Source organism: Gracilinanus agilis, chromosome 2, assembly GCF_016433145.1.
Source record: "Gracilinanus agilis isolate LMUSP501 chromosome 2, AgileGrace, whole genome shotgun sequence".
Lineage (NCBI taxonomy): Eukaryota > Metazoa > Chordata > Mammalia > Didelphimorphia > Didelphidae > Gracilinanus > Gracilinanus agilis.
Window position 1 is genome coordinate 211,884,958 of NC_058131.1, and position 18,544 is coordinate 211,903,501.

Sequence of the window (18,544 nt, forward strand, 5' to 3'; positions counted from 1 at the left end):
ATTATTCACTGGCTTTCTTCTTTTTTGGGGGGTTCCTTAGAAATATGAGTTATACTTGGACTCTTAAATGTTTATGTATTAAAACTAGTAGTGTCTTCCTCTGATAAGAAAATGTATATGTGAGATTATATTTGTAGCATTTCTTTTATGACTCATAAATGCAGCTCTCAGATCAACCAGATACTGAAACCTTTAGTGATCATTATCTGATTTATCAGATTTGTGGTTTATCTGAAACCTTTTAAATCTCAGACCAATTTCTTTCCAGCAACATTCTCTAGTTCTGCTATTTCCTTATTATTGCTTTGGGGGGAGAGAGTGCAGTGACATTTTTACTCTAGACTATGCAAAAGGTCATAGACAGAATACTTCACATCAAATGGAGCAGCCAGGTGGCATAGTAGATAGAGCAACAGACTTGGGTTTATACTATATTGAGATGAAATTTGCCTTTTAATGACTTCCATCCCTATTCTCTTGGTTCTGCCCTCTGGAGCCAAGCAAGATGAGGAAATCTAGTCCCTCTCACATACGACAGTTCTTCAAATTTTTGAAGACAGCAGTCTTAGCACCTACCTGTGTTACCATGTGCGTATTTCTTCTCCAACCTAAACAGTCTTAATTCTTTTGTGTAGTTCCTATAAGGGTTACAGGATCTTTTACCGTACTGGTGCCCTCCCCTTAACACAGTCACAGAATTACAGATTTTTTAGAGTTGGAAGCAATCTTAGTAGCTATTTAGTCCAATCTATATCTAAAAAGGAATCCCTGCTATGACATGACTGACAAGTAGTCATCTAGACCCTGCTTGATGACCTCAAGAGGTCATCAGCACTATTTCCAGAGGCAGCTCATTCCACTTTGAATAACTCCAATTGCCAGGAAGATTTTCTTGACATCAAGCTGAAATTTTCCCCGTTGCAACTTTGCAGCTATTGCTCCTGAAACCCAGGACAAGTCTAATCTCTCTCACATAGGATAGCCTTTAAGATATACGAAAAATAGCTTTCTTGTCCCCTTTAAGTCTTTTCTTCTTCAGGCTAGACATCTTCAATTCCTTTAACTAGTCTTCATGTAACACAGGCTTAAGGCCATTAACCATCCTACTTGCCCTTTGGATGTCCTTTAACTTTCCAATGTCCTACCTAAACCATAGGGCTCAGAACTGAGCATTATATTCCAGCTATAGTTTGATCAGTGCAGAATACATTGTAGACTATTGCCTGAGAAGGTTCACAGAAGCTGTGTCTCACTTTTGCCCAGATCCCACTAAGCCCCCCAGAGATTTTTGTCACAGAAATTCCTCCCATCTTATATTTGTGAAGTTGACATTTTAAAACACAAGTTTAAGTGTTTGGCATTTATCCCTATTAAATTTAATCTTTTTAGATTCACCCTCATGCTCTAGCCTTAAAAAAAAATTTTTTTTGATCATGACTCTCATCCAATGTATTAGCTGACCCTCCCACTTTTGTGACATCTTCATATTTGATAATCATGCCGTCTATGTCTTCTATCTTGGCCACTAATTTTCCTAATGTGATTCTGAGAGTTGAACATAATACTTCACATGTAGGCTTTATCATCTCCCTTTTTTTGGATATCATGCTTCTCTTGATACAGCCTAATGTTAGCATTAGCTCTTTTTGCTGCCACATCATATTGCTGATTCCTTGAGCTTGTAGTCCTTGAAAACATCCAGCTGCACTCATATGTAGCTAAGTCAGAGTTCTTAACCTTTTTTTGTGTCATGGACCCCTTTGGTAGTTTGGTGAAGAAGCCTGTGGACCCCTTCTCTGAGTAATATTTGTTTTCTGTGTTCATAATTAAAGGATATTATAAACTTCCGTCAGAGGTTAGTAAAAACAAAGATAAATGTTTTTTTTTCCATCCTAGTTCATGGAATCCCTGAAATTTATCTATGGGAACTCTTTGGGGTCCATGGTCTCCAGGTTAAGAATCCCTAGATAAATCCTAAGTAGGGAAGGGCATTCCTACACCTCATTTCATCTATCATTATCATTATCATTTTAATATAATTTTTTCAGAACCAGAAAGGACATTTTTAACAATCTAGTACAGTTCCTATGAATCATGGACTTTATTTTCAGTTTTCTCTAAAATTCAACCTATAACAAGCTTTCCTTATTACTCCTATTCTTTTTATTTTCTTGTATTTTCATTTATTTATAAAGGCCTGCGGATTAGCAGGTGCATGCTGCATTAGGTTTTTTTCTCACCTGAAACTTCATTTCAAAACAACAATAAGAATAAGTAAGGGTGAGGCACTGCCTTTTTTTAAATAGCTAAGCAGGAAGTTCACCTCTGTCAGTAGTGTTGTAATCACGGTTATCATAGGAGTCTGCTGTTGGGTAACAGAAACTCTAGCTTGTCCTTACCTGCCTGGAAGCATTGCTTCACAGAGGAAAATAAACCCACTGGAATATTTGTGAAATTCAATAAATTGTCTTCCCAAGCATTCAGTTTTAATGCTTGTTAGGATAACTTCTTATAGCTTTGTAGCTTCTAAAAATATGTTAAACTTCAGAATCCTTTGTATTGTAGCTCAACTAATCCACATCACTCAAATTAGTTTATATGCTATATTCTTATAGTACCATTTAGGCACATCTATCATTCAAATGTAATAATACTACATACACATTGTCTTTTCCCCCTTTTCAGGAAAAAGGTGAAGGTTTGGGATGTCTTCTAGTGACTGTTTGTTTAATTGACAGGCAGCCATTCTTTATTGTGTACTTTGCATTTGTTCACAAAAGTGCATTCACTGTTCCAATAGTGTATGTTGAAACTTTAAATGGAAAAGCTTTTCATTAACAAAGAAAGCATTTTCCTCCCTCTTTCCATGTCTTAGCTTTCTCCACTAAGTCTTGGCTTCTTCAGCAGCAGTACCTCCACCAGAAATGACAAAAGGTGCAATTGTTTTAGGAGATGGAGATGGAGATAATGCCAGTGGAGCTTTTTGTGTGGGCTGCTAAGGACTGTTTTTCTTCTTTGGTTTTTGTTTTGTTTTTGTTATTCTAGAAACTGAGCAAACCCTTTTTTTTAAGGGGGAGGGGAGAATGGAATAGAAGAATGAAAAAAAAAATCTTGACACTTTCCTTCAGCTTTAATCCTAGGCAAGAGATTTTATTTTCCCCCATTAGGATGCCCAAGTTGTCTTAATGCACAACTGCTAATATTAAAAAAGTTAACAAACTTAGCTTGCATCTGAGCACTGCTGTGTAGCCTTAAACAAGTCGTTTCCCCTCTTTGGGTATTGGTTTCTTTCCTCACTGGTAAAAGAAGAAGCTGATGATCTCTAAGATACATTTTAGCTCAGGAATTCAGATCTTGAATTTATATAGGAGAATGTAGTTAAGAAATAGTGTCAGTGTAGTTTAGTTTCTTTTCTGGAGTAGGGTTTGAGTTCCAACCTTCATTCTGATTTAAGGTTAAGCTCAGCATTGAAAGCAGGTGTGCATGTTACATTTTAGTATTCCTGCTCATCTTGATGTACTGTCATTTTTCCCCTCAGGCAAATAACCTTTGTATCTGACTCAAGTTTCTAGAGCATGGTGTTCTGATTTGAAGCCACATTACTTCTAGCAGTAATTTTTCTGTTTAGCTAACTAGACAATAAATCTGTATCTGTTTCAAGGATACTATTACCCAGGAACACATGGAACAGTTGTTACTTACCTAAATGTGAATTTTACTCAATCACAATTTGTTCTTTTAATGAACTGTTGGTAGCAATATTAGTAGTATGCTGTCAGCCATGATTTCTCTTTATTTTTATAGTTTTCAGGCTATATTTAGATAATTTACATTTTATAAACTCAACATATTATAGTCCTTGATAGTATTTCTATAATCCTCCTTAAAAATGAATAATTTGATTATCCATCATAGGGCTTTTAGTAAAATGGATAAATAGGAATGCAGTCAGATACAACAGCCCTCCAGTTTTTAAAATGTTGATTAACAGCATTCTGATCTACTCTTTGAATGACTAGTAAGAAAAGGTGTAATGCCGGTTCGGCCAAATCAACAGCATGGCATTTTGCCATGCTGATTCATTTTGATTTGGACAAACTTTTAACACTCTTTGTAAAATCTGTTCCCGATTGGCTAAAGGAGGAATATGTCTCCAAAGAGCATTCAGTTATTTCTTAAGCTCTCCCAAATGAAGGAATTACAGGTTAAAGTTTGAATACATTCCAAGTTTCCTGGAGTCAGAAAGACCAGAGTTCAAATCTGCCCTTAGTACTTAACAGCTGTGTGACTGGATAAGTCACTTCACCCCTGAAAGGTTGCTTCAGTTTCCTCAACTATGAGTTGAGGATAATAACAGCCCCTGCCTTTCAACATTGTCCTGAGGATTAAATGAGATAATAGTTGTAAAATGTTTCATATCATTTTGCATAGTACAATATCCATTGCATTCATGTTTCACAGCTTGTTTGGCTATTTCCTAATTGTTGAGCATCTAATTTGTTCATTGCAACCTCAAAAAGTACTGTTACAAATATTATGGTATATTTGAGACTTTTCACTAAATCATTTATTTATGATAAATATTAGTAGTAGGATCTCTGGGGCAAAAGGAATGGACCCTTTAGTCACTTTCTTAACATAATTCCAAATTGCTTTCCAGAATGGATATACAAGATCACAGTTTCAATTATAATATACCAATATACTTATCTTTCTACAGCCTTGATGGCATGAATTCTTTCATTTAACATCTTCGCCAACTTGTAGAGTATGAGGGAACACTTGAATCATTTTGATTTTAATTTTTTTTTTACATTCAATCAGTCAAAATTTATTAAGTGCCCACTATGTAGTAGGCACTGTGCTAAACATTGTGGATACAAAAGGAGGCAAAAGACAGTCTCTTGTGGCTGTTTGTAGTTTGTAGTTCTCTAGAGAACTATTTATAACTTTTTTGTTTGTTTTTTTCATCTAAACAGTATTCTTTAAACATTAAGTGTGCTATGTACCAGACACTGTGCTAAGCACCTAGAATACAAAAAGACACAAAGGATAGTGCCTGCCTTCAAAGAACTCACAGTCTAATATCAGAGACAACAAGCAAATATAAACATATAAAAACAAGCTATATGTGGGTTAAGTAGGAAATAAATAAGAGAGATATGGTTTTCAAATTGAGGTATTGGGAAAGCGTTCCTATAAAAAGTGAGAAACTTGAAACCAGGGTAGGAAATTGGCAGAGATGAGGGGAGGGGAGCATACTAGGCATAAAGGACCCCCAGAGATAATTCCCAAATCAGAGGGATGGATTCCTGGAACAGCCAAGAGGCCACTATCATTGGTTTGAAGAGTACAGAGTGGAAAGAATTTAAAATACTGAAAAGATAGGAGGGGACTAGGTTTTGAATGGCTTTGAATGCCAGAAAATTTTGCATTTGATCCTGGAAGCAATAGGGAGCCATTGGAATGTATTGGAGCAGGAAGGTAACAAGATCAGACCAGTACTTTAGGAAAATTACTTTGATGGCTGAATGGAGGATGAGTTAGATTAGGGAGAGATTTAAGGTAGGCCAACCCTCCAGCAAGCTGCAGTAATTGAGGTGTGAGGTGATGGGGGTCTGCACTAGAGTAGTGGCCAAGTCAGGGGAGAGAATGGGTATATTAGAGAGATGTTGCAAAGGTGAAATCAATAGGCCTCGGCAAAAGATTTGTTGTGATCTGGTGGCCAGTTTTATGGAGACAGATATGGGAAGCATAGCTGGAGTGGCTTTTAGAATTTTATTTTCCCAGTTGATTGGTATGCTATTGGCCTGCTGTCTGTCCCAGTTTATCACTACCAATCAATATGAGATGGTTTAATAAGAGTCTTTCAGGAATGTTGGGGACAGAAGAAACCTCTTTCCAACTTGGGAGCTGTAACAATCCAGGAAGAATTTCAAGGAATGTTAGAGGACATCACCCACCCACATACATGTGCTTATACATGTACTCATGTGCATACATGTATACTCACACCGATAGGGATGAAGTCTCAGCTCCAATTATCAAATTTTTCCATACCTAGTTTCTTCTGTGAAGTACTGTTGTGCCACAGAGAGTAGCCCAAGTCACTCTGCTTCTAGTACTGTTTAACACTCCATCTTGAGAGGTTCTGCATATTGATGGCACTATTGGTATGCCCTAGGCCATACTGTAGTTGCATTGTAACTTAAAGGTGGTCCACTAATGGTGTTGATCAGACTCTTCATATAGTGGCTGGAAGGCATCCTTAGCCTTTCACCAAGGTTAATAAATGTTGCACATGTTCATCTAAAGCAGTGGTTCCCAAACTTTTTTGGCCTACTGCCCCCTTTCCAGAAAAAATATTACTTAGAACCTCCTGTCACATACTATTACTGCCCCTTTACAGTAATTCACTGCCCCCAAATGCACCTGTGGCCATCACCACTCCCCCCGGATCACTGCAGCACCCACCAGGGGGCAGTGGCACCCACTTTGGGAATCACTGTTCTAAAGCAAATATATGAAATATGTTTCTTGGATAAAAAGACAGAGACCTTGGCAACAGCTTGGGCATGGGTGTGGGGTAAGAGATAGTGAAGAATCTAGGTTGTAAGCCTGAGGGACTAGGAGGATGGTGTTACCCTCTGATAATAGGGAAGGTAGGAAGGAGGGGTGGAACTCAAGGGAAAAGATAATGAGCTTAAGATGTCTGCTGGACCACAGTGTTTGAAAGGCAGGTGGAGATGAAAGATTGGAGGTCAGCTGAGAGGTTAGGAAAGGATAGGAAGATCTGAGAATCATTAGCAGAGAGTAATTAAGTTAGTGAGAGCTGATGAGATCAGCAAGAGAAGTAGTACAGAGGGAGGAAAGGGTCCAGTACAGAACCCTGAGAGACACTTATGATTAGAGTGATCTGGAGATCCAGCAAAGGAGACTGAGAAAGAGTGGCTATATAGATTGCTTGGTGAATTGGTGGGTTGTTGGTAGGAGATAGGTAGTAGAATCAGGAGAGAGTGGTGGCCCCAAAATGTAGAGAGAAAAAAGTATTAAGGAGAGAGTGATCTACAGTTTCAAAGATCATGGAAAAGTCATTGAGAATGATTTGGCAATTAAGATATCACCAATTAAAAAAGTGTTTTCATATGCACAGCAAAACACAAAAAAGATTCAGTGTGAAACCATGAATCTCCATTTCACATAGCTGGTTATTTATTGAAAAGCATATAATAAATTCTACATTTTACTTTAAAAACTCTACTGCTTATCAGTTCTCTTATGTGTATTTTTAAAAACTTACAATGGTTCACTTTTTTTTTTTTTTTTTTTTTGCTTCACTGTTGCTAGCCTCTTCTACTTTTTGACTTCCTCTCCATTAACCAGGAGAGAAAAAGAAGGAAAAAATGACTTGAAACAAATTAGCACAGTCAAGCAAAGCATATCTACATTCTGGCCATGACCAAAAATATGCCTATTTACCTTGTGCCCATCCCTTCTCTGTTAGGAGTGGATAGTATGCTTTGTCATAGTCCTCTGGAGATCTGAGACATTGTTATTTATTCCTGTGATAAGTTCTTAAATGTTTCAAAGTTGTTTTTCTCTACATTGTTCTTGTATCAATTGTTCTCCAGATTCTTCTCACTTCACTGAGTCAGTTTATACTAACCATGATTGTTCTCTGAAATTATCTTTTTAGTTTTTTTCTTAAGATACAACAAGATTGTATCAATTCATATACCACAATTTGTTTATCTATTCCTCAAATTATCTTAAAAGGCCATTTATGCACCATATCCCACCCTCTTTCAGTACCTCTCAAACTCTCTGCTTCAACTTATTTAACCCTGTTGAGTTTGATATGTTTCTGAATTAAACTCAGTGTATGTGTTCAGTTCATCTCATTTAAGTGTAAAATTTATCTGAATCCTACTTACTACCTCTACTGCTTACTTCCTCCATGTTTGTATAGTCTCATGTCCTCCAATTATGATGATTTGTAAGTTCCTCCCCATTCTTCCTCCTTTCTACATTAATATATTCCTTATTTTAGCTTTCCTTTTCTCTTAAAATTCTCAGAACTAATACATTTATAGCACCTCAGTTTTTCTTATTTAACCTCCTTTGTGCACTAAGTAGTCCATTAGATAGAATTGTAGATCTTGAATCAGGAAGACTTGAGTTCAAATGCAGCCTAAAACATTTACTAGCTATATAAATCTAGGCAAGTCATAGTCTTAGTTTGCTTCAGTTTCCTCATCTGTAAAATGGAGATAATAATACTTTCCAAGGTTGTCGTGAGGATAATGAGATGATAATTGTAATTATTCAATCAATATTTGTTAAAGACCTAGTATGTGCCAAGCACTGTGCTAAGCCTTGGGATTACAAAAAGGCAAAAGACAGTCTATTGGGGAAGATAACAGGCAAATAAATATATACAAAGCAATTTATATATAGGATAAATAGAAAATCATTAACTGAGAGAAGGCACTAGAATTAAGAAGGGCCAAGGAAGGTGAAATTTTAGTTGAGACTTAAAGCACTTAGCATATTGCCTAGCACAGTGATGGGCAAACTTTTTAAAGAAGGGGCCAAAGGAAAGGAAATGCTCATCTGTCAGTCTGTTTCTAAGGCAACTCTTTCAAAGTTTCATTGTATTGTATCCTACTCATTGTATTCATCATATTGGGAATAATGTCAGGCAGCTGGATAGAACATTTCAGGGGGCTGCATCTGGCCCGTGGGCAGTAGTTTGCCCATCACTGGCCTAGAACATAGTGTAGAACATATTACATACAGTTCTGCTGGGATCCTTTTTTAATTAATTCTGTTATTTGCATATCTTTCTAGCTTTAGTTCATGAATTAGAACTTTGTTCCCCTTCTTCTCCTTTCCCCTACTATAATTTTTGAGTGGCATGTTGGTCTTATCCTGTGTACCTTATGATCTTGTAATGATCTGCTTCCTCCATTGGCCTTTCAAATTCATGGCACTAGGTTTTTGGGGCTATCTCTGGTATCTTAGGACAATGTTTAAGGACCTCAGAGCCCCTGTCCTGGGCCATGAACTGGTTGATCTCAGTAATCAACTATGTTGCCAATCCCCACAGGGTTTCTCAAGGTCCTTGCCCTAGGATTTTCTGACCGTCCTGGAGATCTCTCAGGAAACTCTTGCCTCTAGGCCCAGAGCCTTGGAGGCTACAATTTTCCTTTCTGTGGTTATCCTCTTGCTTACTTTGCTTGAGAGCTTCCCTTTCCTCTCTGATCTTACTTCCCCCATCCTCCCACCCCCCCTCAGTTCAGAGGTGGAAAATGTCTCTTTAGTTTCTCATTTGATTTCTTGTTCATTATACAAACTGATAAAAACTTGAGAGTTTTGTTAGAGGAGTTATTTGGGAGCTAGGCAGCTTATCTCCCATTCAACCCTTTTATCTTTTGTCACATATCCTAAAATTTTTAAAACCAAAATTCTAGAAATTATGTCTTTACCCTGAATGTCTCTATTTTATTTTAGTCTTGGCCCATCTATGAAGATATATATGAAAAAGTTATTGAACTTGGAAAATTTTTGGACTTGCCTCGTTTTCCAGATATAACTGAGAATTGTTTTCTCCATCCAAATATACTATGTATGAAGTATCTAATGGAAGCCAATTTACCTGGTAAGTAGGATATATATTTACATATAAAATCTGTGTGGATGCATGTATGTATGTGTTTAGGAAATGTTTTGATATCTATATAATACATATTAGATTTATAATTAGTGGAATTATATGATAGAAAATCTGAGACCACTGCTGTCACCAGTAGATCACAAAAATGATAGAATGTATTAAAAATAATGTAGCATCCTTGAGAGCAAGAACTGTTTTTTTACTTTGTGTCCCAGACACATATCACATAGCTACCTATTTAACAAATGCTTTTTAAAACTGATTTATCACACTAATATGACAGCTCTGTCTTGACTGCAAAACAAATGTTCCTATGTTTAGTTTCAGATCAGAAAAGAATTATTCTAGAAACCAAATAGTTCCTGGAAAGGTTTTAGATTTTCAGCTTGATGAAAAGTGATATGTCTTTTAGACACAATCACTTTAGGTGGCTTTGTTTAACTGTTTTTTGGTACTATACTTTGTTGAGAGAACGGTTTGGATGTTTGGGAATTGCTACTCTGTCAAAATAAAACGAGTCCTTAAATTTTTTTGAATAAAAAGTTAGTTCTAGGAAAGAGAATATATGTTTAAATTTTTTAAAATTTCATCGTTACAATAAAGCATTTGTTTTTGTTTTTCACTGGACCTGTGATTTCATTGGTGTATAGAACTCCCAGTGAGGAAACTCCCTCTACCAATGCAGGTCAGTAGCTACTCTGCCACTTGTAGTCTAAAAGAGGTACCTGAGAAGTTTAGGGACATACTGTGAAGAGGGGATTAACTCTTCCCCTGCCCATTTTTAGTTTCAGAACCCTCAGTACCCAATATAAAAGCTATTATATGAAAAAAGTAGGTCTTGAACCTGGGTTATCCTAACTCCAAGGTCTTGGATCTGGACACTCTGCTAACCTGACTTTTAATACAACATTACTGATTCTTCATGGTTATGAGGAAGACTGATCTGAATTCAAGAGCAGTCTGAATTAGAGAACCTTTGAAAAGAAATTCATTGCTATTTCAACTAAAGACCCTGTTTTAACGTTAACTCAAGAGACACAAATTCAGGTATATGCAATTAACAATCAGAAAATAATAAAGGCAGAAAAGTATATAAAATAAAAATTTTTAATTATACACTAAATCAGTGCCATTTTCCTAAGTGGTATAAAGTCTCACAACAGTTTGCCCAGTCACACTAATTCCAGCTCTGAGAAGCAGTAGTGTGAGTCATTACATTGTTTTGTGCCAAACATTAGCTCCCACATCAGTCTTTGTCAGGAATTCTCACTAGTAATAAGTTGTGCCTATATCAGAGGAATGCTCCTCTTTTTCATTAATGCTATTTGGTTATTAATAATGGCTCCAAAGTATAAGAGTAGTGATACTGGTAACTCTGATAAGCCTAAGAAAAAATCATAAAGTGCCTGTGAATGTTCATGTAATAAATACTTATTAAATAATGCAGTTCACTATTATGTGTGATTTTCAACTTATTCCAAGGGCCTTAGAATGTATTGATCATATAAAATGAGGTCCTACTGTACATGTAAAAATTAGAGTAGAATAAAGGGAAGCTGTTCTTAGGAGATTAGTTTCACTAAATAAATAAAAATGAATTGTAATTAAGAAGTTGATTGTACTATATAACCTAGTATTTCTAAAACACCTAAAATAGTTTGCTCTAAAAAGAGATTTTAAAATTATATTCTTATTCTACCATCAATTTATTTTGCAAAACCTCTTTTCACATATTTGGAAAGAAAAATTTTAGCCCAGAACTATTTCAAAGTATTGTACCCCCAAAATACATATACTTCAAAAGTCTTCTTTTCTACCTCATTTTGCTTTTAATTTTTAATCAAAATCAAAGTTCACAGAATTCGAGTTGGAAGGGATCTTAAGAGCCCCCTTGTCTAAAACCTATCACTGCTATAAAGAGTGGGACAAATGGTTTTCCAGACTCTTCCTCAGCCCCTCTTAAGGTAGCGGAAACTCCTACTTCTCAAGTCATTCCCTTTTGCTTTTGGATAGTTCAAAATTGTTAGGAAGTTCTTCCATATATCAAAACTCAATTCACTTCTTTGTAACTTCTACCCATAGCTTCTTTCCTCTAGTGTCAAACAGAACAAGTCTAATACCTCCTCCACAATGATAGCCATTCTAGTTCTTGAAGACTGCTATCATACCCTCTACATGATGACACCTTTCTTCTCCAGACTAAATATGTACAATTTCTTCATTTTCTTGGATGTCTAACCATATTTTTTAAAAAAATAAAACATATTTCTAAACTACCTATTCCTGATTCCTCTACTTCCTTACTCTCCTTTCTTTCTTCAACCTCTTGTTACTCTGAACCTAAGACTCTTGATTTCCTGAGTGCCTCTGTTGAGCTATTTTTTCATTCATGACATTCCAGGACGAATTCAGTAGCTTTTTTCAATTCTTGTTTTCCTTGATCTCTCTGCAGCTTTTAAGACTGTTGACAACTCTTTATCACTGGATACTCTTCCCTCAACTTCAGTGTCATAACTATCTACTAGTTCTCCTCTTGTCTCTAATCTCTCTTCCTTTTGTTCTTTGCTGTGCTCCTCATCCTCTTCTTGACTTTTTGATATGATTGTTGCACAAGGGTCTATCCTTGATGCTGGAGATAGCTCTAAATTGTCTGATCACAGAAAGCTGCAAAGCTGTCAAGCCCCCTGAATATTCCTTTTTCCTACCCACTTTTCTGACCTCTTCGCCCCTGTGTAAAAAAAGCCCAACTCATATATGTAATCACTCTTCTAAACTATTTGTATTTACCTGTTAGAAACTGTTCCCTTCTTATGAAGTCAGAGATAAGTCCTGGCTCCTGGTTAATTATCCTGTTAATAACAAGGAGAGAGCTAGGAGTGATTTTCCATTTCCATAAATAGTCATGAGTACTGTGGGGAGGAAGTGATAAAGGAGCCAGGTGTCCTACTGATCTGCTAGGAAGAATGATAAAAAGTTGGAGTAACTTAGGTATGCTGAGCCTGTGAGCAATCTCTTGAACAATCATTACTGATTCCCTTACTCTCTTTGCTGTGCCTTTAAGCCCATCAAACCAGAGATCCAGCAACTTTGCTTTTGGCTTCTTCTGCCTTGAACCTCTGTGCTTATTGTCCCTGCCTCTGAGTGTCTCCTTCTGTGCATTAAACTTTCTCTTGTGTGAGTTAGAACATGCCCAAATAAAAAGCCCAAAGCTTTAAGCATTTAGTTAGTGGCCTATTTTGTGAAAACCTTCCTAAATCTCTAGATTGCTGAAGTTAATTTTAGGATAGTTCGTATTTCTATAATTTCTCCTGTAGCAGTCTTTTGCCAAAGTAAAACAAGGATGTTAAATTATTTTTAAAAAATTAACATAACAGAATTTAAGCATTAAAAGTTATAAATATTTTAATTAATATTTTGAATCATGGGTGAAAAATAAAAAATCAACTATTGTCTGAATTTGCACTTGAAGTTTAATATTTATGTGTCATTTATGCATCAATTGTTATGCATTTTTCTATTCAGTTACAAATATTTAAGGTTAATATCTGATTTCTTCAGTGGAATAATTCAGAACACTGAAAAAGTTTATTAGGTAAGAAAATAAACTATTTCAAAAATTATTTAATGATAACTAGCCATGGCTATTTAAGGTTTGAAAAAACTTTACAAATATTATCTAATTTCACATTCACAACCACCATGAGAGGTAGGTGCTATTATTTGCTATTATTATTGCCATTTTGGAGATGAGGAAATACTCAAATTTCCCAATTTCTGTTTCCATCAGAAGATGGATAATAAAGACTAGTATAGCAAGAATAGCTTTTAACTCCTTGAATTCAGTTTAATGAAAGACAGAGCACAAAAGGATTCTCATTAGACATAGCTTAAAATACACTAAGCTATAGGTTACCGAGTTGGAATCTGCTGATATAATCAGTTCCTGAAATTCTTGCTAAACTGGAAGTGTGAGAAATTCAGGGGAGTTAATCTTGTGAGAAAATACAAATATGGGGACCATACTTATGCAATAATGGTTTCAAAGATGTGAAGTTTTTTTAAAAAATACCAGTAAAAATATTTACTAAGTTAAATGACAATAAAGCAAATTCTTTATACATTTTTGTGATGATACTTAGACTCAGTGTCTAGTCTAATGTTTTGTTATTTAAAAAACCCAATTTCTGCATTTGTGGGATAAATCAATAGTTTTATGTTTGTTAAATTTTTATTTAATTTTCTTCAAAAAATAGAGATCAAATTTTTTTCTTTCACTGGAAGCAGCAGAGCCTTCAGCCCTCCCACATATGCTTTAGTCTTGAGCTAGATAAGAATGGTTCCAGGCATCAGGAAAAATAACTTGAGACATCTTCCCATTTGTAAATTCATAACCTTATAGCAAACTTCCATCTGAGACATTGGTTCTGTAGTGGGAATGAGAATGGCAGGATGGGTAGTTTGGCTCACTTGGCTAGTTTAATGGTCCTTATTTGCCTGACTACCCACTTTTTATTTCAAGTTAAGTTAGGAGCTATGGAATGGGAGGAAGGTCGCTTCCTAGTTTATATTAGGTGCTTTGTTGACTGTCCTTTAAAGGTGGACTTGTCTGGTGCGTGCTTCCTTGTGGGGTCGTAAGCAGCTCACTTGCCTTTTCTGGGCTTTATGTCATTGGCTATAAAAAGAAGAGAATGAACTGAACAGTTTCTCAGATCTAAAGCTATGATCTAAGAAAAAATATGTAATCCTTGACTAAGAGTTTACATTCTCTGATACTGATCCTCAGGGGATCAAAGGTGGCATAACTACAACATCCAGTATTGCACTGCTGTACAGGGATACAAAAAACGAAAGTGGTATGTATTTCTTCCCTTTCACTTTTATTTACTATCAGTGCCTCCTCTTATTCATCTTTCTCCCTTATCATCTTCCAACTATATTTTTTTCTCTTAGAGACTCAAGAAATTGCAATTACAAATAATAATACAGTTCTAACTTACAAATTTTCTGAAAGAAAACTGTATACTCCTCTGGAGACTGATGAAAATAATATGCATAATTTAACAAATCTTTTTTGTAAACCTATCTTGGAATATTAATGAAAACTATTTTTAAGGTAAAAGTCAAATCAAAACACCTAAGTTTTTCAGTATAATAGATATATCTGTACATAAGTTTTATGTTAGAATGTCTTCAAGCAAATTTGCAAGTATTCTTGGCTAAACATTTTCTAGTTAGCTTTTATAGTTCAATTTTTTGTTGATAGTGAACATTTTTCACTAATAAATCACTATCATTTAGAATGATACAAAACATGATTAGGTTTCAAAATGTATAATGAAGACAAGGAATGTTTTAATGCCTCACAACATGAGAGAGATCAACAATAAAATAGTTTTTATTCTATCAAACATGCCAATAATGTGAAATTACAAATGCTAATGTGTCCCTGTAGCTAAAGATGTAAAAATCAAATCAACAAACATTTATTAGATGTCTGTTATGTGCCAGACACTCTGCTAAGCACCAGGATTACAAAGAAAGCTAAAAGCAGCCCCTGCTCTCAAGGAGTAGAGTGTAATGGGGAGAGAACATGAATAACTATGAACAAGATAAAGACAGGATGAATTGGAGATAAACTTGGAAGACATTAACATGAAGGAAGATCAATATTCTTAATGTGTTCCATGGACTTATTTTAAAAAAATATTTTGGGAGGGTAAAGCCAAGGTGGCAGAGTTGGTACAGATCTTCATCTGATCTCTACCAAGTTACCCTCCAAAAAAACTAGGATATAATGCCTTAAAACAAATTCTGGAGCAACACAACCCTCAAAAAGACAAGAAGTAAATTTCCAGCACAAAACAACTTAGAAGGCCTGAACGATGGATCTAGTGCACTGAGATGGTGGTGGAACACAGCATGCCAGGGCAGGCTCCACAACAGCAATAGACTTTGAGCTGAAGCAGCAGTAAAGGCTTCTGGAGCTTTCAGCCACAGATGATATAGAGGACAGTTGCTTAGAAGGAGATTACAGGTGTCCTTTTGCTAGCTCTGGATGCAAGACTCCTGTTCCATTGCCTATACACAGAATCATTTCTCAGGTTGGGAGGCATGATCTCAGGGTGAGGAGGACTACTAGCAAGCACCAGCACTTACGGCTGTAGGGGAGCAGCGGAAACTGGTCCCAGTTCCAAGGGGAAAAAGAGTGCTTGGGGTTACTCAGACCAGAGTGCAGGCCAGGAGAGTATTAAATACACCTCTCCTTACATCATACCACCTTGGAAGAACTTCCCCAGAGCTACCTCTGAAGGCAACTGTACTGAACCTGCAGTTTGGAAAGTGCTCCCTTCACCACAGATACAGAGGCCAACTTTAACGGTTTTTTTAATTGAAAGAAAAAGACAGGAAATTGAGCAAACAACAGAAAAAGAAACTCAAGGTTATTTTGGTGACAGAGAAGACCAAATGCAAACTCAGAATACAACAATATAACCAATACTGCTGCATCCAAAACGTCCAAGAAAATTGGAATTACTCTCAAGTCCAAAAAGAATTAACAGAGCAGTTCAAAAAGAATTTTAAGAAGCAAATAAAAGAGATAGAAGAAAATTTGAGAAAAGAAATGAAAGGTCAGCCATTTTTGCTCACTATAATGCAGGAAAAAAGAGTCAACAGCTTGGCAAAGGAAGCACAAAAAATACTGAAGAAATTAATGACTTGAAAAACAGAATAGGCCAACTGGTAAAAGAGGCAAAAAATCCCCACAAAAAAACACTTAAGAAAACTTCTTAAAAAGCAAAATTGGCCAAATGGGAAAAAAAAAGATATGCAAAAATGCATTGAAAAGAACTTCTTAAAAGGTATACCACCTCTTTTAATAGTAAATATAGATTTGAATTTAAATATTTTTTTTAATGACCTATATAATCCTTTCAGGGGTGGGGTGGGGTGGGGGAATGGATATTCAGTGAAATAGAGGACTTTCAAACATTCCTGAAAAGACCAGAGTTGAATGGAAAATTTGATTATCGAATTCAAGACTCAAGAGAATTATAAAAAAGGTAAAGAGAAAAGAGAAATCAAAAGACATTCAATAAGATTAAACTGTGTATCTCACTTCATGGGGAGATGATTCTTATAACTCCAAAGAATTTTGTCATTATTAGGGCAGTTAGAAAGAGTATACATAGACAGAGGGCTAGGGCTAGAATATGATGGGATGATATAAAATTAAGGAATGAGAAAGATGAATGCATTGGGAGGAAGGGGGAGAGAAAAATAAAATGGGCTAGATTATTATACATAAAAGAGGTATGAAAGAGCTTTTACAATGGAGGGGAAGATAGAGGAGGTGGGCAGGGAAGCATGTGAATCTTACTCTCATTGGGATTAGTCCAGTGAGGGAAGAACATACACAGTCAATTGGGTATAGAGAAAACTATCTTACCCTATAGGAAAATAGGAGATGAGGGGAAGAGAAGGGGGATGGTGCTGATAGAGTACAAATTGGAGGAGGTGGTGGTCAAAACCTAAATGGGGTAAATAGGGTGGTGAATAATATACAGTAATCATAATGCTACAAAAAAAATTTTACAAGTCTCTAATAAAGCTTTGTTTCTCAAATACATAGAGAAATTAGTTGTGTATATGAATAAAAGTCATTCCCTAATTGATAAATGGTCAAAAGATATGAAGAGGCAGTTCTCAAAGTATTTAAAGCTTTTTATGATCATGCAAAAAATACTCTAAATCACTTATTACTTAGAGAAATAGAAATTAAAATAAATCTGTGGTACTTCCCCACACCTCAGATTTGTCATTTCCCTTTTTTATCATAATAACCAAACTTGGAGAGGATATGGGAAAGTTGAGACACGAATACCTTGTTTGGGGGGAGTTCTGAATTAATTCAACCATTCTGGAGAGTAATTTGGAGTAATATAACAGTACTTATCCTTTGACTCAGCAGTGTCATTACTAGGGTTATATCCCAGAGATGAAAAACAAAAGGGGGAAGGACTTATATATACTAAAATAAAGCAGCTCTTTTGGGGGAAGGGGATGGCAAAGAATTTGAAAGTGAGGGAATGGCTGAGTAAGTTATAGTATATGATTTTAATGGAATATTATTGTACTATTAGAAATGACAAGCAGGCATAGCTCAGAAAAAGACTCTAAAGTCTAAAACAAACTGAAGCAGAATGAAATAAGTAGGACCAGGAGAACACTGAAGAGAGTAAAAGGAATAATGTACAACGAGCAACTGTGAAGAGCATCAATATGATAATCTCAGCAATATGATAATCCAAAACTATCCCAAAATACTCATGATAAAAAATGGCATCTGCTTCTAGAGGAAAAGAATTGATAAGAGTCCTAATCTAGACTAAAGCAAACTTTTTTCATTCTTAAGTTTTTAAAATTTGAGTTTCCTTTCACAAAAGGGTTAATATGGGAAAATGTTTTATGTGATTGCACATTTAAAAAACTATATAAGATTGCTAACCATCTTAACATGGATGGAAGGATGAGAGGGAAGGGAAGGAGGAAGAGAACTTGAAGACTCAATATTCTTTGAAAAATGTTGGAAACTGGGGGCAGCTGGGTAGCTCAGTGGATTGAGAGCCAGGCTTAGAGATGGGAGGTCCTAGGTTCAAATCTGGCCTCTGATACTTTCCAACTATGTGACCCTGGGCAAGTCACTTGACCCCCATTGCCCAGCCCTTACCACTCTTCTGCCTTGGAACCAATACATAGTATTGGTTCCAAGACAGAAGGAAAGGTTAAAAAAAAAAATGGTGTTACATGTAATTAGGGGAAAATAAAATAAAATGTCTAAAAATAAAATAAAATAAAAACTAAATATAA

The 18,544-nt window shown here is 35.9% G+C and overlaps 1 protein-coding gene across 1 annotated transcript in view; it reads left to right on the forward strand.

Moving 5' to 3' along the window:
• The window catches only part of TAF1B (TATA-box binding protein associated factor, RNA polymerase I subunit B), a 78,150-nt gene that overhangs the window by 38,914 nt on the left and 20,692 nt on the right, over nucleotides 1-18,544 (forward strand). The window contains exon 9 of the mRNA XM_044660944.1: nucleotides 9,514-9,661. Coding sequence (XP_044516879.1) covers nucleotides 9,514-9,661 — 148 coding nt within the window. The remainder of the gene's footprint in view (nucleotides 1-9,513; nucleotides 9,662-18,544) is intronic.